At 42.8% G+C, this 24,874-nt stretch overlaps 2 protein-coding genes and 1 pseudogene across 2 annotated transcripts; 1 reads left to right on the plus strand and 2 right to left on the minus strand.

Annotated features, from left to right (window-relative positions):
- The first annotated feature begins 920 nt into the window (after positions 1-920).
- On the plus strand, positions 921-6,527 carry LOC133763821 (E3 ubiquitin-protein ligase TRIM68-like; annotated as a pseudogene).
- An 8,458-nt stretch (positions 6,528-14,985) lies between these two features.
- On the minus strand, positions 14,986-15,930 carry LOC133764550 (olfactory receptor 52I2-like). Its single transcript, XM_062198222.1, has one exon. It carries the CDS (start codon positions 15,928-15,930, stop codon positions 14,986-14,988), a length of 945 nt encoding a protein of 314 aa, XP_062054206.1.
- A 7,147-nt stretch (positions 15,931-23,077) lies between these two features.
- LOC133764551 (olfactory receptor 52I2-like) lies at positions 23,078-24,073 on the minus strand. The gene has a single exon (XM_062198223.1). It carries the CDS (start codon positions 24,050-24,052, stop codon positions 23,078-23,080), a length of 975 nt encoding a protein of 324 aa, XP_062054207.1. The 5' UTR covers positions 24,053-24,073.
- Between the last annotated feature and the right edge of the window lie 801 nt (positions 24,074-24,874).

Consider the following 24,874-nt stretch of genomic DNA (forward strand, 5'->3'; position numbering starts at 1 on the left):
ACATGTTCAGCATACGTGCAGGTTCCCTCCTTATTGGCCAGGGGTGCTCATGGTCTTCCTTTAACAGGTCAGAATGCCATGTTCCTTTTTTTTTTTTTTAACATTTATTAATTAATTTGGAAGTCAAAGCTACAAAGAGGGAGAGCCAAAGAGAGAAAGAGATCTTCTATCCATTAGTCACTCCCCAGATGGCCACAATGGCCAGGGCTGAGTCAGGCCAAAGCCAGGAGCCAGGAGCTTCTTCCAGGTCTCCCACGTGGATGCAAGGGGCCCAACCACTTGGGCCATCTTCCACTGCTTTTCCCAGGCAAGTAGCATGGATCTGGATTAGAAGTGGAGCAGCCGGGACCCAAACCTGGTGCCCATGTGAGATACCAATGCTGCAGGCAGCAGCTTTACCCACCATACCACAACATAGGCCCCGGGATACAGTGTTCTTGAGGGAATTTTTGGATGGCCAAGTGGGCTTCAGTCAGTCTGGAGGCTATATGCAGGTGGTGGTTACTTTCTGCCCCGGACCTGGAATTCCCTGAAAAACCAACCCCTTGAGACAACAGTGACCATCAGGACATTATCTTCTGGAGAAGCAAATGGCCTCACGGGTCTGGCGATTACAACTTTGTAGGGCCAAATGTATCACTCCTCAATTCCGTGAGCTAAGTCCAGTAAGTGATGAGCATTTCTAAGGGCAGTGAGGCCACTGTCAACAGCGTCCACATCCAAAGCACCGTACCAGGACTTGGTTTCTCCTCCACTCTTCTGGTAGAGCAGCCAGCTCTCCGGATCCAGGGGAAGCAGAGGGTACAGCTCAGGCAGTTCCTCACCCACACACTACTTCTCTTTCTCCCTCTCCAGTCTGTCCTCCACACAATCCATTTGTTTCAGAAATTTTCTGGGCCACACCTCTCAGATTTTCAACCATGGCTTGTATGTGACATTGGCGAGAGGATTCAAAGAGCGTCCAACCTAATAAGAAGCTCATCTTCAGTTGGAGGATTTCCTGGCTATTTTCCATGCAGGCAGGATGTGTCTTCATTTGTTTATTCAACAAACATCGAAGTACCCGGAAAAGGATTAGGTCCTGGGAGTACAAAAAAAAAAAAAAAATCAGAGTCTTAAGCAGCAGTTTGCATGTACCCTGTGTGTATTTGGGTGAGGGAAGGGTACCAGTTAATTATTTTAATGACACTTTGTGACCAGGGACTCCACTTCTGCTCCAACATTCCCCAGTATCTGCCTCTAGACCCAAAGGCAGGCTGTCGCAGTACTGATGTGAAGGTGCCCGCAGAAGCATTCAGGGTGACTAAGTCAAGCACACTCAGGAGGGACTTTTGTTTTGCTGCTGTTGTTCATGAAAACGCAGTACACGAAGCCTGGCGCAGTAAAGGGCGCACACCTTGCAAAGAACCGCGGAGTCCACTGCATGTACATGCCCAGTCCCATGCTAAATTAGGTCACAGAACCAGACCTGGTCTCATAAACTGCTGACTTAAACACGGAAACTGGCAAATACACAGCAACCGACCTGGGCGGCTTCATCCGGGAGCCTCAGCCATTCGACCCTTCCAGGAACTGTTTAGGCGCTCTGGGTCAGGGTTGAAGCCAGAAAAGCTTGGAGGCACACAGGAAATACACTCACACCCTTGGAGACATCCCCTATCTCCAATTGGCTGGAGTTGTCCTACTTGCTGTCTGTGATTGGCTGCTCCCACCCAGAATCCGCCAGCTGGGCGGCTCCTGGGCTCCACCGGACGCTGATTGGCTTTGGTCGGTGGGCAGGGCCTGGAATCCCAGTAGAGACGGTGAGATGTCGGCTGGCTGACAGCCCTGGACTGGACTTCTGGGTTTGGGACTTCGGGCCTGGGTCGCGGGACAGGCCGGTAAATTCTGCAATGGGGCGGACACTGAGCCGTGTGAGTCAGGCGGCTCCGCTTTTAGTTTCTGCTAGGAAACGATAGTGCAGGCCCAGGAGCAAGGTGCATGGACAGCCCGCTGTGCTCTGAAGCCAGGGATCTTGCAGGCTCACCTTAGCCCTTGCTGACCCTCACGCTGCCCGCGGGACCTGCCCAGCACTCAGGGCCCAGGAGGTAACTGTCCCCTTCCTTCCTCCTTGGTCTTTCCTGAAGAATCTTTTCCAGGCCCCAACCCCTCCCTTAAATGCCTTTTCCAGACTGGGCCTCCACCCTGCCAAAGGCACGTTGGAAAAACTAAACAAGTAATTAAGTTTTGTCAAAGAAAGTTACAGGTGACAAAAAGTAAAGCATTCAAACAGGTATTCTACTGAAGAGCGAGATAACTACTCATGCCCAGATCCTCTTTGCAGGAGACACCATTTCTAACTTTCTCATGTTTAGATCTTTTCATGGCCCTGAATCAAAATCATAAACTTCCTTCACATTTTATTTATCATTTGGGTTGGTTTTTTTGTTTTGTTTGTTTGCCTCACTTTCCTACTGTCACAGTCTTCTCAATTTTCTTTCTTCTTTCTTCTTTTTTAAAAAGATTTATTCATTTGAAATGCAGAGTTAACAGAGAGAGAGAGAGATCTTCCATCTCTTGGTTCACTCCCCAAATGGCCTCAGTGGCCAGGGCTGGGCCACGCAGGAGCTGGGAGCCAGGAGCTGCTTCTGGGTCTCCCACTTCGGGGACCCCCATGTGGGTACAGGGCCCAAGTACTTGGGCCATCTTAACTACTTTCTCAGACAAATTAGCAGAGAGACAGATTGTAAGTAGAGCAGCTGGGATACAAACCGGGGCCCAGATGGGATGCTGGCACTGTAGACAGTGGGTTAACCCACTGCACCACAGCACCAGCCCTCTTCTCAATGTTCAATTGCTATTTTGGGTGTTCTGTTGATCTTTATAGCTTTAAATGTAGAGATCAAGCTCTCTGTACTGCCCTGAAGGCTTTAGACAGTAGTTCTTGGTGCCCCCACTGCCATAGATGAGGGCATTATTATTTCTTATACATCCAACCTATTGTCACCTATATCTCAACATTTACATTTGGTTCTGATGTAAACAAATGTTTGAGGCACTCTTCTTGGTGTAGAGGAAATTTCAGTTAATAAAATAAACAATGTCCCTATCCACATGAAACTCCTAGTGTGAGAACTAAGACCATAAATGCATGGCAAGTGATGCCAAGTGTAATCGTAAAGGAGCCAGTGCCCACATCCTGCATCAGTACCTAGCTCTGAGTCCAGGCTTTATCTCCTGATCCCAGTCCCTGCTAATTCCTGGGAGGCAGTGGTGATAGCTCAAGTGATTGGATCCCTGCCACCCACGTGGGAGACAAGGGCCGACTTCCCAGCTCCTGCCTAGGCTTCTGTGAGCCTTTGGGAAGTGAACCAGTGCATGGCAGCCTTCTCTATCTTTCTCTCTTCCTCCCAATTTTTAAAACAGCAAGAGAGAGGGTAGGAACATTTACAGGGGGAGAACTGCAGGAACCAAAGTAAGGCAGAATGAATGCACATGGGACCTGTGGGGACAGTGTTAAAGTTTACCCTGTGGTTTGGGCACACCTGCTGTTTCAAGAGTGGAGGAAGATTTATATAGGATGCCTGCGATACAGCTAGGATGGGGGTTGGACTGGGGTGCTGGAGAGCCAAGCCAGGCTCTGCAGTTGGTTAGTGGTTTGGCAGAACTGGGTTGTGGAATACTGGATCCAGAGTTTTGTACTGATAACAGGAATAAGAAAAGCAGGAGGCAGGGAGGCAAGTGAGAAGGCATGACCTGTGGTACCCTGTAATAGAGCCCTGTAAGATTTACTGCCCTGATTCCTCCAGGAAGCCCTACAGGACTATCCTAAACCAAAGTAATGTCTCTCTTGCATTTATATTATACCTTGAAGCTAGAGAGGTTAAGTAATTTGTCCAATACAGAATGATGGATCCATAAGCCAAGTATCTATAAAACGAAAACAACAATGATTTCTACCCAGGTTTGTGAAATAAGTTAATTAATGTAAAGTGCTCAGAACAATGACTGGCATGTGATATAAGTTCTCAAGTAGAGTTTGCTATTGACGTGTGCTGTCAGTTACTTAAATTACAAAAGCACCTAGGGCTTAGGGAACTATTTCCTATGTCTAGCTGGCTTATTCACTCAACAAATGTTTATTCAGCAACAATTGCAAGGCAGGTGCTGTTTAGTGGCTACAGAAACAGCAGTGCCCAATACGGCTCTTTGCTTTACAGAGTTTAGCTAGTAACACACTGTGGCAACGTGGGTGAAAAAATATTGCCGACTCAGCAATATTTTGTCCTTAACAATTCAACCTCCATAACCATATGTGGCCCTGGGAAAAATCTCAGCTGTCTTGCGAGAGTAATGACTTCATTAGCATGGGTTTGATTACCCTCAGGTGAGCTTTGCTTTTATCTTCCCTGGGGATGTTGTTCCAGCTCTGCTTCTACCACACCTCTGAAAGCTGAGGAGAGTGGCTGTTTGGTGAAGAGTAATTAGGTTAGTACTAGAGCAGTGGGCAGGGGCTTACAGGGCATGGGAAAGAACTGCTATTTCCCTGATATTTTCTGCTTTAGTGGACAGCATAGAGAAGTAACTGAGCATATAGGCAACGGGCATCAGGCATACTATCTTTTCCACCTTCAGGTATGCAAACATACAGTTGTCCCTCAGTAACCACAGGGGATTGCTTCTGAGGCCCCCTGCAGGTACCAAAATCCACAAATGCTCAAATCCCTTATAGAAATGACCTTACATTACATACCAAGATATTGCATTTTATATAACCTTTCCCGAGTTCAAGAGGAATATTACTGATTCATAGAGCAAGACTGGAGTGAGAATGATCTCGAAGAACAAACCCATAGGAGTTGACCAACTGAGTGAAACCTGAGAACCACATGTCCCTCCTGTGGTTTGAGTCATGGGGCCCAGGTCAGGGCTTCAGCTGGGAGAGACAATGCCTATTATACAAAATCAATGAAGGATCCAAGAAAGAAATGTGTTTCAGCCTCTAGTTACTTTAATTATTCTTTTTTGATCTCTGTCCTGTTGGCTTTTCCTCTTGCTTGTTTTTATTTTCTTTTTCTCAGGCATTATATGAAGTAGATCACCCAAGAAGGGCAAAGACCACCTCGAGGTTCTCAGCTCTGAGTGTCAGCCTTTCTCCCTGTGGCACACCTCTTCCTTTCCTGCTGCAAAACACAAGCCTGCCCCTAATATGTGCCACAAGCAGTTTGAGGCTCAACCAAATAATACCCCACATCTCTGCTCGGTGAGGAGGGGCACCTCACTATGTCCCTGGCTAATCTCATCATCCCTAGGAGAAGATCCATGTGGCAGAACCAGGACTCCTGACCCCAAGGTTCACCTTCCTCCACCAGGAGCGAATCTTGGAGCCTACAGAGGCCAGAAGTGGTCTATGAGCTAAAGGTGGTTTGCTGTGTGCCAGGACTCAGAGATCTACTGAAGACATATGCAGGGAGTGGATGCTGGGGGAGATTGTGATGGGGAGTGAGGAGGACCCCTTCCAGTAAAATAAAATAGCTCAGTACCCTTAGGATGCCCTGTGCACCCCCCACCACCTCCCACCACTTAAGAATTCAGTGGTGGTTTGTCAGATAGATCTCACTCCTGTCCCTGGCTCTATATGGGTGCTACCAATCAAGGCTTTTTTTAAAAGATTTATTTGAAAGAGTTACACAGAGAGAGGAGAGGTAGAGAGAGAGGTCTTCCATCCGTTGGTTCACTCCCCAATTGGCCGCAATGGCCAGAGGCAGGAGCCAGGAGCCAGGAACTTCTTCCAGGTCTCCCACATGGGTGCAGGGCCCAAGGACTTGGGCCATCTTTTACTGTTTCCCCAGGCTATAGCAGAGAGCTGTATTAAAGTGGAGCAGCCGGGACTTGAACCAGTGCCTATATGGAATGCCAGCACTTCAGGACAGGGCGTTAAGCCACTGAACCACAGTGCCAGCCCCCCAGTCAGGGCTTTTTGCCTGAGCTGATTTGCTCCTGGATCCAGATACTGCTCACTCCCACCTCGTCATGCCTGAGGACAGAAAGTGTGTGTGTGTGTGTGTGTGTGTACGTACTATGGAGACACCAAGCAGAATCTGCCTGACAATCTGGAGAGATTTTACTGCTACAGTGTTGTCCTGGGCAGCCAGTGCATCTCTTCCGGCCGGCACTACTGGGAGGTGGAGGTGGGGTACCAGTCTGAATGAGGCCTGGGAGTGTAAGGGAAATATAGACTGTAAAGGGGTGATCTACTTATCCCCCAACTATGGGTTCTGAGTGATAAGGCTGAGGAATGGAAATGCATGCCAGGCAGGCACTGACGAGCCCACACTCCTCTCCTTGCCAGTCCTTCCATGCCAGGTGAGAGTCTTCCTGGATTATAAAGCCCATGATACAACATGAGTGACAAATGTTCCCACATTTTCACTTTCCCCCATGCTTCCTTCGCTGGACACCACCTGCCCTATGTTAGTCCTTGCTACAGCAATGGAGCCAACAACACTGCTGCCCTGGTGATCTGCTCCCTGGACACAGAAGAGTAAGGGAGCTGCTATCCTGAGCAAGGCCCTGGGAACTTGGCCTGGCCTGCAGAGGTCCAGGAGGAGCCTGCCACTGAATAGTGTCCCCTTGAACCAAGCTGAGCCCAGAATCCAGGGATCTCTTTGCCTCAACCAGTGCTCTCTTGCTCCCAGACCCAAGTGGAGCACTAAACCACTCGCATAAAGAAGCCGAGGCTAAATGAGCATGATAGCCCATCAGGGAAATGTGACAGGGCTGGTGGTGGGGAGCAGAGCAGTTCTTGGATAATGTGTTGGTGTGAGAATCAGGACTCTGTCCCTTCTGTAGCTCATGCCCCACTTCCCAGATTTCTCTCTGTGTTCATACTTAAGTCAAGGAGGATGGTGCAGTGGACACAACCCTCAGGAAACCTGTGAGTAGGGTTAACCAGCCAGAAGAGTGCTATCCCTGTTCAGAGCTGGTAGCTCTGCTGAGGCAGGTCCCGGGCTGCCACACCTTAGGTCAGATTCCGCTTCTGGGCAACCTGCAGTAGACCCTACTAAGCTCTCTGTCCTCCTGACTGGGGAAGTGCAGCGCAGCAAAGGACACAGGACTTGCCCAGACCACCCACTGTCATCCTCTCCCTGAGCATGAGCTGGGCAAGTCACCATGTCCTAAATAGAAGGGCAGGGCTAAGGGTCAGGTTCAGAAAACTTGTGAGTCTTAGATATTATTTTCACTTTATAGATGAGGAAATGGAATTGGCTTTGATGAAGCAAGTTTTTTTTTTCCCTGCACATTTCATATTTAAATAAGCAAAATGGAAAAACGCACTTCCCAGGTCACATATCTGCATATCATTCATGCCATCTGGGTCTGAAACATCTCATGTTTGGCCAGTTCTAAGTGTCTCCATTGAGGATTTAGGTCTAACAGTTCAGTATAAAATGGTACAATCACCTACCTCATAGAGCTGTGAGGACCCCAGGTCCATGCCATCCTTTTGATTCTCTCTCAAGGATGAAAGAAGGCAAACCACGGATTCTGCACATGGTAAACTTCCCCGCACACAGCATGCAGCCAGAGTCTTCAGTGGTGCCTGTTTCTTTGGGCCTCTTAGTCCCAAGCCTTTAAGTCTTTCCATAGAAAGGTGCCTGCCATTGGCAAACTGTGGACCACAGTAGTATATTGTGCTCGTGATTTTATATATATTTGTTTTGGTTTGGAATAGGGACTGTGACCCCACTGTAGAAAATAGAGATAATAAAAAGAAAAAAATGTAAAGCAAGTGAATAGGAGGGAGAACCCCTCTTCCTGCTGCTAGTTGGGCTAAAATTTAAATCGATGTCACCAAGGGAAGCTTCATGGTTCTTGTTAACTACCTAACATTCTCCCTGCCTTCCATTCTCTGAATCTATGACAGGAGGAACTAGTGAACAAGTGCAGGGAGAAAGAATATGCTTACACACAGAAAGCCAGTTTGGAAGCTATGTACTCTAAAATGAAAGGGCGTTAAGACAGCCAGGTGAGGTTTATTGATTGTGACAAATGTATCATTCTAATGATGTTAATAATAGGGGATGCTTGGTGTGGGGTATATGGAACTACTTCATAAGGTTTTTTTTTTTTTGGTAAATCTAAAATTATTCTGAAATAAAAAGTTGAAAAAAACAAGACATTATAGCTGGACTACTGACCGTGAAGTGATTGCTGTGTGTGGCAGGGAAGGTTGCACAAAATAATTCACTCCACGTCTAAAGAGTACGATAGGGGAGTGATTGTGGCTGGAACAAACTGCAAAACAAGCATGTAAAAACCACTTGCTCAGTCTCTTGCAATGATCTGCAGTCTATTTGAGTTGCATATTATCACAATGATGCTACATGACACAACTCAAGCAGTTACTGTTTGAAGATAGTGGTTGTTGAATTAGGACTGAGAAGCAAAATAGATACCAGGTCAGGTATGAACAGATGCAAAGTAGCCTCCAATGGGCTGTAGTAAGAAATATTTTAAATTGTATTTCTAATTTAAATATACTGATTATATGAGTAGATGGCAAAATAGGCCAAAATGGAAAAATAAGCTCACTTTGCCCACTGTGCCTACAAGTTGTTTCTTGAGAACTGGCAGCAAAAGGGGAGAAGTCCAAGGTGGAGGGCAATAAACTGGTGAGAGAGGTCCTGGCAAAGGATTGAGCTGATCTACCTTAGAGGGACCACATATCTTTACATGTGGGGACTCCCTGGAGAATGAAATGGAAAACAGGTCCTTAGGAAGTACTTCCAGTCATATCCATGGGCACTTGATGGAGGAGAGTGGGGGCAAGTTAGTGTTGCTCTTTTACTGTGCTCTTATTAGGGCAAATCATGGATGTGTCTCAGAAAAGGAGAATTATTAGGTGATGAATTCATTCAAGCCTAGAATGAATTAAGTAATAAAATGGCCTTGTTTGTAATTCACTTTCTTGGGTTTCTTTATATATATAGTTATAAGTTTATCAGGATGCTACAGTTTTTTGTTAGAATTGTGAAGTTAAATGATGCTACACTGTTTTTTCCTATTCTTTTTTCAACTTTTATTTACTAAATATAAATCTCCAAAGTACAACTTTTGAATTACAGTGGCTTTTCCCCCTATAACCTCCCTCCCACCCACAACCATCTTATCTCCCACTCCCTCTCCCATCCCATTCTTCATCAAAATTCATTTTAATTATCTTTATATACAGAAGATCAACTTAGTATATACTAAGTAAAGATTTCAACAGACTTCATCCACACAGACACACAAAGTATAGAGTACCGTTTGGGTAGTAGTTTTATCATTAATTCACATAGTAAGACCATGCCAAAAAATTGATCTGGCAGACATTCTTGCTGACACCAAGCCAAGTTACTGTTAGGTAAAGACAGTATTCTCTGTGCAGACTGGCCAGTGATCACCCCCACACCCAAAAGGAGAAAGGCAGTATAACATCTGGGCCAACTTATCTTGAGAACAACATCCCTGGAGGCAAAAGGACTCTGTCCCCTGCTGGTTTGCCAAGCGGCAACACCTCAGGTAAGACTGTGCCCGTATCTCCCAGCAGCATTCGTCACAGGACTGTGGTGACCTTCTCCACCTGGTCTCAGGCAAGTGAGCTCTTCAGTGCACACGAATGCTATTCAGCATCAGTAAAGCTTCCCTTCCCCTGTGCTTTCCCTTGAAGACAAGGGCCTTATTTGTTTGGTTCACCATTGTAGCCCAACCTCCCTTCCTGTGTGTGTGTGTGTGTATGTGTGTGTGGGGGGGGGGAGAAAGAGAAGAGAGAGAGATTAAAAATTTTTAATTTAAATCCAATTTTCAATTGATGGGCATTTGGGTTGATTCCAAGCCTTAGCTATTATGAATTAAGCAGCAATAAACATGGGGGGGGGGGGGATGCAGATAACTCTTTTATATGCAGATTTCATTTCCTTTGGGTAAATTCTCAGAAATGGGATGGCTGGGTATATGGTAGGTCTACATTCAGTTTCTGAGGTATCTTCATACTGTCTTCCACAGTGGCTGTACCAGTTTACATTCCTACCAACAATAGATTTGGGCACCTTTTCACCCACATCCTCGCCAGCATTTGTTGTTTGTTGATTTCTGTATGAAAGCCATTCTAATTGGGGTGAAGTGAAACCTCATTGTGGTTTTGATTTGCATTTCCCTGATGGCTAGTGATCCTGAGCATTTTTTCATGTGTCTGTTGTCCATTCGGATTTCCTCTTTTGAAAAATGTCTGTTTAGGACGGCGCCACAGCTCACTTGGCTAATCCTCCGCCTGCAGTGCCAGCACCCCGGGTTCTAGTCCCGGTTGGGGTGCCAGATTCTGTCCTGGTTGCTCCTATTCCAGGCCAGCTCTCTGCTGTGGCCCAGGAGGGCAGTGGAGGATGGCCCAAGTGCTTGGGCCCTGCACCTGCATGGGAGACCAGGAGGAAGCACCTGGCTCCTGTTCGGATTGGCGCAGCGCACCAGCCGCAGCGGCCATTTGGGGGGTGGACCAACGGAAAAAGACCTTTCTCTCTCTCTCTCTCTCTCTCTCTCTCTCTCTCACTGTCTAAATCTGCCTGTCAAAAAGAGAAAAAGAAAAATGTGTTTAAGTCCTTTGTCCATTTAACAACTGGGTAGTTTGTTTTGTTGTTGTTGAGTTTCTAGATCTCTTTATATATTCTGGTTATTAATCTTTTATCGGTTACATAGTTTGCAAATAGTTTCTCCCATTGTCACTTGCCCCTTCACTTTGCTGAGTGTTTCTTTTGTTGTACAGAAGCTTCTCAACTTGATGTAATCCCATTTGTCAATTTTGGCTTTGATTGCCTGTGCCTCTGGGGTCTTTTCTAGGAACCCTGCCTATGCCAATGTCTTGCAGGGTAATTGGTCATAGATTTAGATCTTTAATCCATTTTGAGTGGATTTTAGTAAAAGGCATAAGGTAGGGGTCTTGCTTCATGTTTCTGCATGTGGTGATACAGTTTTCCCAGCACCATTTGTTGAAGAGACTGTCTTTGTTCCAGGGATTGATTTTAGCTCCTTTGTTGAAGATAAGTTGTTTGCAGATGCATGAGTTGATTTCTGGCATTTCTATTCTATTCTACTGGTCTATCCATCCGTTTTTATACCAGCACCAGGCTGTTTTGATTATAACTGCCCTGTAATATGTCTTGAAATCCTGTATTGTGATGCCTCTGTTTTTGTTGTATAAGATTGCTTTAACTACTCAGGGTCTCCTCTGTTTCCATTTGAATTTCAGCATCATTTTTTCTATATCTGAGAAGAATGTTCTTGGTATTTTGATTGGTGTCACACTGAATCTGTAAATTGCTTTCAGTGGAATGGACATTTTGATGATATTGATTCTTCCAATCCTGGACCATTTTGGGACTGGGCCAGTGAATAGAGATTCTCTCTCCCTCCCTCCCTTTCTCTCACCCTCCCTCCCTCCACCCTGTAATCTTGACTTTCAAATTACTTTTTTTAAAGGAGGATGATTAGTTCTTGACACCTTAATGATAATTCAGATGAATATTTGCATACTTAGCATTAGTGCTCTTAAGTAAAATAGCCTGAGTAAGACACTTGGTAAGTTTTTTTTTTATTTAAAAAACCTTCTATAAGAGAGTTTGGAGAGAAATGCTGCTCTTAATCCTGTCCTTTCCAAAAAATCTTTATATATATATATATATATATATATATATATATATATTTATTTTACTTACTTGGAGGGTAGAGTTGTGGGGCAGGAAGTTTTCCATCTGCTGGTTCACTCCCCAAATGGCTGCAACATCTGGGGCTGTGCCAAGCCTAAACTAGGATCCAGTAGCTTCTTCAAGGTCCCCCACATGGGTGCAGGGGTCCAGGGACTAGGGTCATCCTCTGCTGCTTTACCAGCCACATTAGCAGAGAGTTGGAAGTGAAGAAGCCAGGACTGGAACCAGCATGCACATGGGATGCCCTTGCTGCAGGCAGTGACTTTAATCTGCCAGCTCCCCCAAAAAATCTTAGATTTTCCTTAAGTAAAGATTTGCCATTTTTAAGAATTTTTTGTTTATATAAAGAGAAAAAATTTCATATAGATTTAAGAAAATAGTGACTTCCCTCCCTACATTCCTTTCTTCCCTCACTCCTACCCTCCCTCCTCTTTCCTTTCTTATTTTCTTTTCTTTCCAAGATTTATTTGTTTATTTGAAAGTCAGAGTTACACAGAGATGTAGAGGCAGAGAGAGAGAGAGAGAGGTCTTCCATCTGCTGGTTCACTCCCCAATTGGCCACAACATCTGGAGCTGTGCTGATCTGAAGCCAGGAGCCAGGAGCTTCTTCCAAGTCTCCCACATGGGTGCAGGTCTTCTACTGCTTTCCCAGGCCATAGCGGAGAGCTGGATCAGAGCTGAGACTCAGACCAGTACTCATATGGGATGCTGGCACTGCAGGCAGCAGCTTTACCCGCTATGCCACAGTGCCAGCCCCTCTTATTTTCTTTTAATTTTTACAATGATCTAATTCCAATTTACTTTATAATCCCAAGCTTACACCTCTATCAAATAAAGAATTCAACAAGCAGTAAGTATAAAAACCACTGTTCCTCAAGAGCATAGAGAAGGGACATAAACAATAACCAAACTTTTATGAGCAATGCACGAGCAACTTCTACAATGACTCTCAAGGACCCCTGATTCCTGTCATGTATTCCCTTGTCTGTTTCCCTCTCTTTGAGTATGAGCTGAATCTGGTGACCACCTTCTAATGAAAAGATTTTGGCAAAAGTGATTTAAAAAGATTAAATTACAAAAGAAAAAAATTTAATTGAAGAAACTTTTATTCATATACCTAGTATACAAACAAAATAAGCTCTTCCTGACTCAAAGTGGCAGTAAAAAATGAGATATGAGATAACTGATTTTTCACTGTGATTTTCAAAAAATAGTCCAGAAGAAGAGTCGGGGAGCCACTCAGAGGGGAGAGTGCCTGCCTTGCTCCTGTAGAGTCTGGCACCTCCAACGAGCTGTCAGCAGTACCTACAAGATTTGCAGTCCTTGTTTTACTAAGCAGAAAGACAGTGTTGTAATACCTGAGACAGAGAAGAGAGGCTGCTAAAAGGGTAAACATGGCTGGGTCTTGTATAAGGAGACAAAGAGGCAAATCACTAGATTCCAACCTCCCTATAACAAAGCCAGTCTCCCTCTTCACAAGCAAAATTGGTCACGGTCACAATCTCTTAAAATCCAGACATTGAAGGTCAACTGTGGATCATCAACAGCAGATAAATGAATACATATTACTCCCTGTGGTGAAGCAAGGGCTGTATCTGAATGTATTGTTAGAATGCAGTAGCCATGGCAAGTTAGAACCAGTACATCCTGGGAAGTACATAGTTGAATAAATATTTGAGTACTAACAGTGAGTCCCATAAGTTTAAGGGAAAAACAATGTGAAGGAAATTCAAAGCTTCTGGGGCAGTCATTTGGACAGAAATGCTGGGAAAGAATTTCTGTTTTGAGATTCAAGCTGGACTATAAGGTGTTACTTTACATCATATTTTGTAATGAATCTAGTATTCTTTAATATAGTTAGTTCTTCAAGTTGCTCATGGAAATGATTGGTGAGAATTTTAAAAATTAAAATCTTTTCAAATGAATCTATGTTTAGGCATCTTGTGATCATGGTTTTTTGTTTGTTTGTTTATTTTGGAAGGTTGCAAGAGGAAGAAGTTTTCCTTTTCCTCCTCTTTGGGACCTCAGTGCATCATTCTCAGATTTCAAGACTCTGACTCCTCTTCTACTGGCATTCAAAAATAGAATAGGTAAACAACTCTAATATTACCAAAATCCATGGGTAGCAGGTTGAAAAACTAGGTAGGACTATAGTTTCAATAGTACATTGAACAATATCTTAAAGTTATAGAGTTAAAAACCAAGGGTGTGTATTTTTACTGAAAATATACATCAGACATTGAGTTCTGTGCATTCCATTAATTATTTAACTTAGTCTTCCATACAATCTACAAGAAAACACTGTCTCCCCTATCAAAAGAAAGGAAATGGTAAAACTCTGAGGTAATAACATGTAGCCAAAATAAGCTCTCCTTGCACTTTGAGTTTTAAAATCATGGGGAGGGGCCAGCACTGTGGCATAACAGGTAAGGCTGCCCCCTGAAGCACTGGCATCCCACATGAACACCCATTCAAGTATCATTATGCTCTCAAATCTGTATATATGAAAACATGAAATTTGTTCACCCTATACAAATAAAATATTTTAAAATTAAAGGATACAGAGCTATCTTACAAAATTAAATAACAAAAATGCGCCTTGGTTCCAATTGAGAACCACTGAACAGAAGACTCATTCTCTTCATCCAGTTCTACTAACTAGTTTTCCTGATAGAGTCCAGATTTCTCTTTCTAAGTTCATGTATTACAAAGTGGCCACCACCACTAAGCCAAATTTTTCATCTCATCAGAATCCATTTTGCATGCAGAGAGACTTTGGTCCAGGTATGAGCACATGACCCAAGTCACATGGGAATATCAATATACCATTAACAGCTACTTCCATATAGTCACATGAAGGGAGAAACAGTTCTAAGAAAATCAGTCAGGTTGGAGTATAGGGAAATAAGCTAAACATTTGATTTCCATAGCAGAAGGACTGGGAGAATATTAGGTTGGAAATATGGGTCAGAAGCTAAGGAAAGAAAAACTTTAAATCTATATAATATATCCACACTTATCTCTCAGTAACTACAAGTTGATTGAAGTGATTAAAAATGTTATTAGAACATCATAATCTTTCAATTCTCATTTTTGTTAGAAAGTGAGAAGTGATAGAGGGTACCCATTACAGATTCAACAAACCTATAATGTCAAGTAATCCAGTCCAGCCTAGCAGACCTCCAAGGCATCTTTGAGCTGCCTAGAAATCTCAAAGTCTCAACAGATTTTGTGTTTCAAGAACCATATCTCAGAGTTCAAATAGTCAGTGCATAAGCAAATTCCATATTCTCTTCCGAATTTGCTTGGTCTTCATGCCATAGATGATGGGATTTAATGTGGGAGGGATGACCAGGTACAAGTCAGCCAACAGCACTTGGGTGTGCAAGGGAACTGTGGCCTGCCCAAGCCAGGCCACATAAATAGACGCTATTCCAGGTAGATAGAACAGAACCATAATGCCTACATGGGAGCCACATGTGCTTAATGCTTTCAACCGAGCATTCTTTGAAGACAGACCAAATACTGCCCTGAGAATCAACACGTAGGAAGCAGCAATGAAGGCTACATCACAGCCCACAATAATAGAGGAACATATTAAACTATAGAGGCTGCTGGGCATGGGGTCAGCACATGCTAACTTAACCACAGCCATGTGCTCACAGTAGGAATGGAGAACCACATTGGAGCCACAGAAAGGCAGATGACTCACTATCCAACTCAGTGGAGTCATGGATATGACTGCTCTGATGGTGATGGCCACAGTCATACCCAATATCACTTGATGGGTGAGAATTCTTTTGTAGTGTAGAGGCTTGCAGATGGCTACATAGCGGTCAAAAGCCATGGCCAGCAGCAGCCCTGTCTCCACAGCTGTGGCTCCATGGACAAAGTACATCTGAGTGAAACAAGCATTAAAGCTGATGGAGCTGTCTCCTGAGCAGAAGATGCTCACCATCTTGGGTGCCACAGAGGAGGCCATAACAATGTCCACAGCAGCCAGAATGCACAGGAAGCAATACATGGGCTCTTGTAGAGTGGAATCCATCCAGATTACAGTCATGATGAGGGTGTTTCCTGCCAGGGCTATGGTGTACATGGGAGTCAGTGAGATGGCCAGCCAAAGATGTGAAGACTGCAAACCTGGAATCCCCACAAGGAAGAAGGTGGCAGGGGTTCCCATTGTGTAGTTGGAGGATGGCCCCAGCATCCCAGGTGAAACTGATTTCCTGTTAATTCATAAAGTGGTGTCAGAAAAGGATACAACCATGCAAAATCTGTTCCCATCTGTGGTATTGGGAAATCTTGGGAAATTTTAAATCTGATGGCATTTTCAGGATCAAAAAACTAGCATATAGTTAAAGCTGTCTTGCTCCAACTTCCATTCTTCCCCACATTATCTGTTTTACTAATTTTTGTTCATCATTCAAGGATTAGTTCAAAGTCTCTGTTCTTTCTCCCATGTCATGTTTAGGGTAAGCAGGGATCTTTGTTTTAAGCTTTCATGGAATCCCCCATGTTGATTGATTATGAACCCAAGCTGCCCATTCTTAAATGCAACCTATTGCTTTGTATGTCTCTTCTTCATTACCTTGTACTATGTAAGTTATCATAGCTGTGGTGCACAAGTCTCTTAAAGTAAAACATGCACCCTCAATATAGTAACAGTTACCACAGAACAAATGATAAATCAATGGACAGAATTTATCTTTTATTTCTGTCAGATTATTTACTAATAGTTAATAGTTGTTGAATGAAATAATGAAATTCTTGACATCAAATATGTCACACTTTGTATCCTCAATAGAGTAAGTAGAGAAGACATTAAGTAAACATTCTTGTGATTGAAGAAATAAATCAATAGTTCAAGAAAACAAGCTTTTTAGATAATATTATCACTTTCCACAGAAGATAATAGAATACCAGCAAATATTTACATTCTGTCTTCCCTGAATTTCATTCTGGGTTTCCTTTTGAACTAGGTTAAGTTAACAACTAAATAATCACAGATCTTGGGTTACATCTTAGATGAGTGCCCCCAAGTATGTTTTTATTATTCTTAAGTATAACATTCTCCTTCTGCATGATAAACTGCCAAGACAAGCAGATAAGAGGGAAGCTTTTATCCTTCAGAGTAGAAAGCATTTTACAATGAACATACTATCCCCAGGATTGTGTTAAAAAGTATGAAATATGCTGAGCATATTTCTCCATTTGTAAAATAGGATAAGTATCTATGTAAGACAGTTGCACAATTTAAATGAGATTAAACATTTCAAGATCACATAGTGACTATGTGGTGAATTTAAGAGTTGAGTCAGGGTCTTTTCAGCTGTGACTCCCAGGTGTCCATCAGTTCAAGAATACTAGACAAGAACTAGACCATGAACACTGGCCACATACACATACATAAACCCATCTGGCAATTATGCCCTGCCTCATCACCACTCTGCCTTTAGCTATTTCTTCCTATATTTCCCCTCAGTAAAGGGCTTCCAGGCTTCCAGAAGCTCTTGGGAAACTTCTCATTCCCCTTTCCTTGTGTAGTGTTTCTACTTGGCCTCATTTCATATTTGTTGAGTACCTGGCCCCTCCCAGAATCATTGGCTGGGTCAGATTGTTGGGATCTTTTTTTTTTTTAATTTTTTTTTTTGACAGGCAGAGTGGACAGTGAGAGAGAGAGACAGAGAGAAAGGTCTTCCTTTGCCGTTGGTTCACCCTCCAATGGCCACCGCGGCAGGTGTGCTGCGGCCAGCGCACCACGCTGATCCGAAGGCAGGAGCCAGGTGCTTCTCCTGGTCTTCCATGGGGTGCAGGGCCCAAGGACTTGGGCCAGCCTCCACTGCACTCCCTGGCCACAGCAGAGAGCTCGCCTGGAAGAGGGGCAACCGGGACAGAATCCGGTGCCCTGACCAGGACTAGAACCCGGTGTGCCGGCGCCTCAAGGCAGAGGATTAGCCTATTGAGCCACGGCGCCAGCCAGATTGTTGGGATCTTATGCTCAGGATCCCACCTGCATTCACATGGTTCTCCATCCTAACCATGTAATTTACCTTCTAGAAATTTAAGTATTTATTGATCCTGTATCCGGCACCAGCAACACATTTGAGTGAAGGGAAGTCCTCAGGAGTTTACCAAAACCCCAAATGTAGGACATCTGTGCAAACTGTGGTCATTATTGAAACAATCAAATTAATAACAAATGAGAAACCAAAACCTTAAATCTGAGAAGTCCTATGTCATGGAACAGACTGAATAAAGCCGTGAGTTCTGCACCACAGTAAGAGTGTAAGAATTGTTGTGGATAGCCACCGGGTGAGACATCCTCAGCGATCATAAGAAGACAAGGGGAAACAAAGTAGAATGGTGATAAGGGGTGAAAAACAATTCAGGATATCCTTACAACTACTGTGTATTTTTCTGCTTGCTATAGATGTAGGGTTGGGCATCACTGCTTAAGAACTGGAGAAAACCTACAGAATTCCTATCCCCACCAGCTAATGATCCACTGTCTTCCTATCCTGACTTTTTCTTAAATCTATCATTCTTTCAAGGGCAGCCTTAGCGGATGTCCTCTACTATTCCTCCTTTCTCCAGCCTTGGCAACTTCTAACGGGTCTTAACATTTGTAACTTTGACAGTGTTTTGTGTGTTCATTTACTTGTCTTCTTGATTAGCCTTTCTACATATTTACATATGTTACTAGCCTTTTCAAACACAGGACATTTGGTTTGATATGTTGTGCCTTTGTTTTAGAATTTTTTTTTTTACAGGCAGTTAGACAGTGAGAGAGGGAGAGACAAAGAGAAAGGTCTTCCTTTTCTGTTGGTTCACCCCCTAAATGGCCGCTATGGCCGTCATGCTGCGCCAATCTGAAGCCAGGAGCCAGGTGCTTCCTCCTGGTCTCCCATGCGGGTGCAGGGCCCAAGCACTTGGGCCATCCTTCACTGCCTTCTCGGGCCACAGTAGAGAGCTGGACTGGAAGAGGAGCACGGGACAGAACTGGCGCCCCAACTGGCACTAGAACCCGGGGTGCTGGCACCGCAGGCAGAGGATTAGGCAAGTAGCTGCGGTGCCAGCCTTGTTTTAGAATTTTTATTTCATTCAACCTGTTAATACTGAAGTTTCTTACCATGATCAGTATCGCTCTCCATCAAAGATCTATTTGTCAATCTAGTGATTTCAATCTTTGTTCTACTTGATCTCTCTAAAACATTCACAACTAAATGGTTCCTCATTTTTGTTCATATTTTAATGGCAGTATATGTTCATACTATAAAATGTATAAATCTCAAGCATACAACTCAACAAATTTTGATGTGAACACATGAACACACCCACGTAGCCACTACCCAGATCAAGATACAGACACCATTCCTCATGATTGTACTGTTTTCAGCAAGTTCTGGACAAACATTTCTAGCATAGTCACTTACAACCCTTCATAGACATTCACATGAAAAACTAGAAGGTCAATAATTGAAAACCAGCTTAAACAAGTCACTTAACTTCAATAACTAAATCCTAGGACACGTGAGGATCTTTCATTCTTATTTACAGGTTGGAGATTACATGATTCAAATTTAAAATATCTTAAAGATAAAAGCACTATTGTGTAGTTTATCTGAATGGAACCTTTTTGTTTATAATGATCCTGTACCCCTGCCTGAATGTCTCCAACAAAATACCTTTCCAATCACCCTTAGAGTTGGTTTCTTTTCTCATGACTCTTCTTGGTCTCTGAAACTGTCTTTCCACCATCCTAGATTTTGACTTGCCCCTTCTCTCAGCTTTGAATAAAAGTATTCAGAGGTTCTATTTTTCCCCCTTTCCCATGTCCTTCCTTCTCACCTCATCTCCAGAAGAAAGTCTTGGTATAACCAGTCTCCTCCATACCTGCTGAGCCCTTTGTAGTGGAATTGAGGACTTATAGCTCACTTCTAGCATGACCCTGCCCTTCAGGCTCCTTCTGCCCAACACCTCAACCCCTGGCCAGTTACCCACATCACTGGAATTTTTTCTCTGTTAAACTTTCTCTGTTACTCTGCCTGGTAGCCCATATTTCTTTCACTCTAAAGAAGGAAAATTTACAGGACCCGTCAGGTATAGCCACAGGAGAGCATAGATGAACAACGTAGAGTCATGTGAGGAATATTGCCCCTTTCAGAAACCTCCCGGGGGAGCCCTCTCTGCCCTTTAGATTCTAAATTATCCTACTTTTTCCCTAGACACCCACTGTCCTTAGCCTTTACCCAGCAGCCAAACACTGTAACTCCTCCAGAGACTGATTTTTCATTGTACTCTGGCCCTTGGAGATTTCCAGCTTGCGGGAGGAGGCAGATGCTTAGTTAATGAGTAGTCTTTGTTTCTTTAAGTCCTTCAGGATAGCTAATATTTAGACTAAGAATACACAAGATTACTTCAAACAGTTCATGAAAAAGGAAATAAAATATTTATCTTGCTGCACAAAAATTTGAATCCATTCATAGTATTTCATCATACCCATTTCCATGAATCTTTTGAAGACCCCTCATATACATGGATGTTTAATTTATTTGCACCAAAATAAACTTATTGTTTGATTCGATTTTCCTCAATATTTTAAGAGACTTCAGAGAAAGCACCTTGAAACAGAAACAAAAGACCTAAGGTGGTTGGATTTATAAAAGTATGCTGGTTTTATAATACACCTTAATAAATGCCTCCACAAGGGCCTGTGTTGTGAAACATCAGGTTAAGCCACCAATCCTAGTCCCAGCTGCTCCACTTCCAATCCAGCTTCCTGCTTGGGAAAGCAGCAGAGGATGACTCAGGTGTTTGGGCCCATGCCACCATTGTGGGAGATCCAGGTGAAGCTCTTTGTAGTTGTGATAATTTAGGGAGTGAACAAGAGAATGGAAGATCTCTCTATGTCTATCTACCTGTTTCTCTCTGTCTCTTCCTCTGTCTGTAACGCTGCCTTTCAAATAAATAAAAAAAAAACATACCTCTCCAATATTATCTCATTCAATTTTCACAAACATCTGAAGTGACTGCCATCATTACATCTACATCTTATAGAGAAAAGTATAGTGCACAAATTTAGTAACACAAAGAGAGCAAATTCTGACAATCATAAAGGATTCCACTTTGTAATACAAGTATTCACACTGATAGTATACTTAATTCTTACTATGAACATGGCTATACAAATATCTCTTAAGACTTTGCCTTCAATACCTTTGAATGCACACCCAGAAGTATAATTTCTACATCATATATAAGTCCAATTTTTAATTTCTTAGGGAAACTCCTTACTCTTTTTTTTATAATGTGATTTCACTATTTCATAGTCAGACTAACAGCACATAGGTTTCCAACCTTTCTACATCCTCACCAGCACTTTAACTGGCAATCAGAAAAAAAAATTGAGTTGCCTCTGCTATTGCCTCAACTGTTATTTGAATATGGCATAATATTTAATTTAGCCTGTGATACAGTCAGTGAACGAAATCACTTTCTAAGAAGGGGTTTATAATATGCTTCTTCTTGAGGGCTTGCAGTTCTAGAATTGATATACTTCTATGCTCTCTTTTTAAATGTGTGTGTGTGTGTACATACACTGTGATGACCACTATTGGTTACATTTTCCTCCTCTTTGGACCATGATAAGTCTCTGAGTAGTGATTTCTAGAGTTGGATAATTTAGAAACTAAAGAGACCTTTACATGGAGAAAGTAATGTTCATACTTAAGAAGATATTCCTTAGGTATGTTACAGACTTTCTTTAAACAATTTGACTTTTGCTCCAAAGAAATTTAATGTTGGTAGTATAGCAAAGTATGATGAATACCTTTAATTTTATGTTTAAAAGTAATGTTCACATGCTTAAATCTGAATATTAGAATTTAAGCAATTCTTGTAATGTATGAATATCTTTAATATACTGATTAACAAAGAAAAGAAGACTTTATGAAAGGGGAAGATAAAAGCAAAATTTATAGATGTATCTTGAGACATAGAAAAGAGTAGTGACATTTCACTTTATTATCAGTTCAAGTATTATTCTCTATTAACCTTTTCATCCCAAAACACAACACCTGAGAAGTGCCCAGAAGAGGAAAGACATGTGCTATATTTGATCTCTCTCCCTTTTATATGTTTTAAAGTTGGGTTACATAGAGCAGGACTAGGAAAAAAATTAAAAGATCTAAAAAACACAGTAATATTGACTTAGTTTCTGTGACTTCAGAGCATAAACCTGATCTACACCAAATCCAACCATCTGAACAATAGGGGATAACATAAAGGATATAGAGGTGTCTTACAGAACTTAACAACAGGGTGTGCACTCTGATATCCGAAGAGAAATGGTACCAGGAAATTGGAAAACCATTCTATTTACCCTATCTTTTTTATTTTTTTATTTGACAGATAGAGTTAGAAAGAGAGGGAGAAAGGGAGAGAGAGAGAGAGAGAGGGAGAGAGAGAGAGGAGGGAAGGTCTTCCTTCCATTGGTTCACCTCCCAGATGACTGCCACGGAGCTACGCTGATCCGAAGCCAGGAGCCAGGTGCTTCTTTCTGGTCTCCCATGCGGGTGCAGGGGCCCAAGCACTTGAGCCATCCTCCACTGCCTTCCCAGGCCACAGCAGAGAGCTGGCCTGGAAGAGGAGCATCCGGGACCAGAACCCGGTGCCCATATGGGATGCTGGCACCGCAGGTGGAGGATTAACCAAGTGAGCCATGGCAGCGATGGCCCCTTCTCTATCTTGCAAATTGGCTTTTCTTACTGTTGACCTGGTTTCTTTGTATAAATTCCTGTGCTACAACATTGCCACCAGTTTTGCAATTTGTCATGTAAACAGGAATCCATTTTGGTTAGAAAATGATTTTGGCCTAGTTGTGAGCACTGTCCTAAATCAGTTGGGCTCATCAATGGACCAGAAGACAGGGTTGTATACTATACAGCTTCTTCCATATAATCACATCAGGTGGGTAACAACTCTGAGAAAATTAACTATGTAGGAGAGCAGGGTTGTGCAGAAATACCAAAGACTGTTTATTCAGCAGAAGTACTGCTGGGATATTAGTTTGCATTTATGGATCTGAAATAAAGGAAATGATAATCTCTCAAATTTATGTACTCTGTCTTAATGTATCTCTGATTCAGACACTAACATGACAAAAATCATTAAAAATTATGACAGAAAATCACAATAATTTTGTTATTCTTACAAAAATTAGAATTTAAACCAAGATACCCATTACAACTTTGTATTAAAATTCTCATAGTTCCAAGTAAATCAATCCAGTTCCATAGCTCTCCAATATATCTTTGATTTTTGATTGAAATCTCAAAGTCTGAAATACTCTGTATTCAAGAATGATGATGAGAATGATCAAACAGGCAGTATATCACAAAATGCCATATTCTCTCACGGATTTGTTTGGTTCTAATGCCATAGATGATGGGATTTAAAGTGGGTGGAATCACCAGGTACAAGTCAGCCAACAGCACTTGGGTGTGCAAGGGAACTGTGGCCTGCCCAAGCCAGGCTACATAAATGGATGCCATCCCAGGTAGATAGTACAGAGCCATAATGCCTACATGGGAGCCACATGTGCTTAATGCTTTCAACCGAGCATTCTTTGAAGACAGACCAAATACTGCCCTGAGAATCAACACGTAGGAAGCAGCAATGAAGGCCACATCACAGCCCACAATAATAGAGGAACCAATGAGACTATAGAGACTACTGGGCTTGGGGTCAGCACATGCTAACTTAACCACAGCCATGTGCTCACAGTAGGAATGGAGAACCACATTGGAGCCACAGAAAGGCAGATGACTCACTATCCAACTCAGTGGAGTCATAAACAGAACAGCTCTGATGGTGATGGCCACAGTCATACCCAACATCACTTGAGGGGTGAGAATTCTCTTGTAGTGTAGAGGCTTGCAGATGGCTACATAGCGGTCAAAAGCCATGGCCAGCAGCAGCCCTGTCTCCACAGCTGTGGCTCCATGGACAAAGTACATCTGAGTGAAACAAGCATTAAAGCTGATGGAGCTGTCTCCTGAGCAGAAGATGCTCACCATCTTGGGTACCACAGAGGAGGCCATAACAATGTCCACAGCAGCCAGAATGCACAGGAAGCAATACATGGGCTCTTGTAGAGTGGAATCCATCCAGATTACAGTCATCATGAGGGTGTTTCCTGCCAGGGCTATGGTGTACATGGGAGTCAGTGAGATGGCCAGCCAAAGATGTGAAGACTGCAAACCTGGAATCCCCACAAGGAAGAAGGTTGCAGGGGTTCCCATTGTGTAGTTGGAGGATGGCCCCAGCATCCCAGGTGAGACTGATTGCCTGTTGATTTATAAACTGATGTCAGAAAAGGGTAGAGTCCTGTAAAATCTGTTCCCATTTGTTGTATTGGGAAAGCCTGGGGGAATTCTACATCTCATTTTGGCATCAGAATCAGATAAAATTTGTCTCCTGCACTTCCCATCCTTCTTATTATGAGTTGTCTAGCCAACATCTTTTCAGTGTCTTGGATTACCTCCTCTAGAAGTCATCTCTGCCCCCTCTCTTCCCTCTACACATGTGTAGGCTAAGTAGATCTTTTGTTCTAAGTTTTGCAGCATCCCCCATGCTGATTGCTGAGAGACCTAAATTTATGATGAGCCACCTTTGACTTTATTCTATGCACTTAATTCTATATGTTTGATTATGAGGTTACATTAATATTTATTGTTAAGAGTCCACAACAAAACAAATATGCATACCCATTACAGTAAACAGGCTCCAAAAAAATGAATGCTAAATACAAGGAAAGAATTTTTTTTGTCTATGTCTGGTTAGTAATAGGTGATAATTTTTGAATGAAATGATAAATTCTTGTGCATATTCTATAAACTCAGTAAGATGTGTCAACACAACATGATTGAAGCATCCTTGTTGTTTACGTACATTAATCTTTTCAGAAAAAGAAGAGAAAAAAGCTATCATTTTTCATAGATGATAGTAAAACTTCTGGAAATATTTATAATCCCAAGGTTCTTAGTTTCAGTCTTCATTTCCTTAGAACTTGGTTCAATTAGCCAATTAAATAACTATAAATAGAACTTTCAACATACCTCATAGATGAGTCCTGGTAAGTTCTTATGATT

This window comes from Lepus europaeus, chromosome 7 (genome assembly GCF_033115175.1).
Source record: "Lepus europaeus isolate LE1 chromosome 7, mLepTim1.pri, whole genome shotgun sequence".
Lineage (NCBI taxonomy): Eukaryota > Metazoa > Chordata > Mammalia > Lagomorpha > Leporidae > Lepus > Lepus europaeus.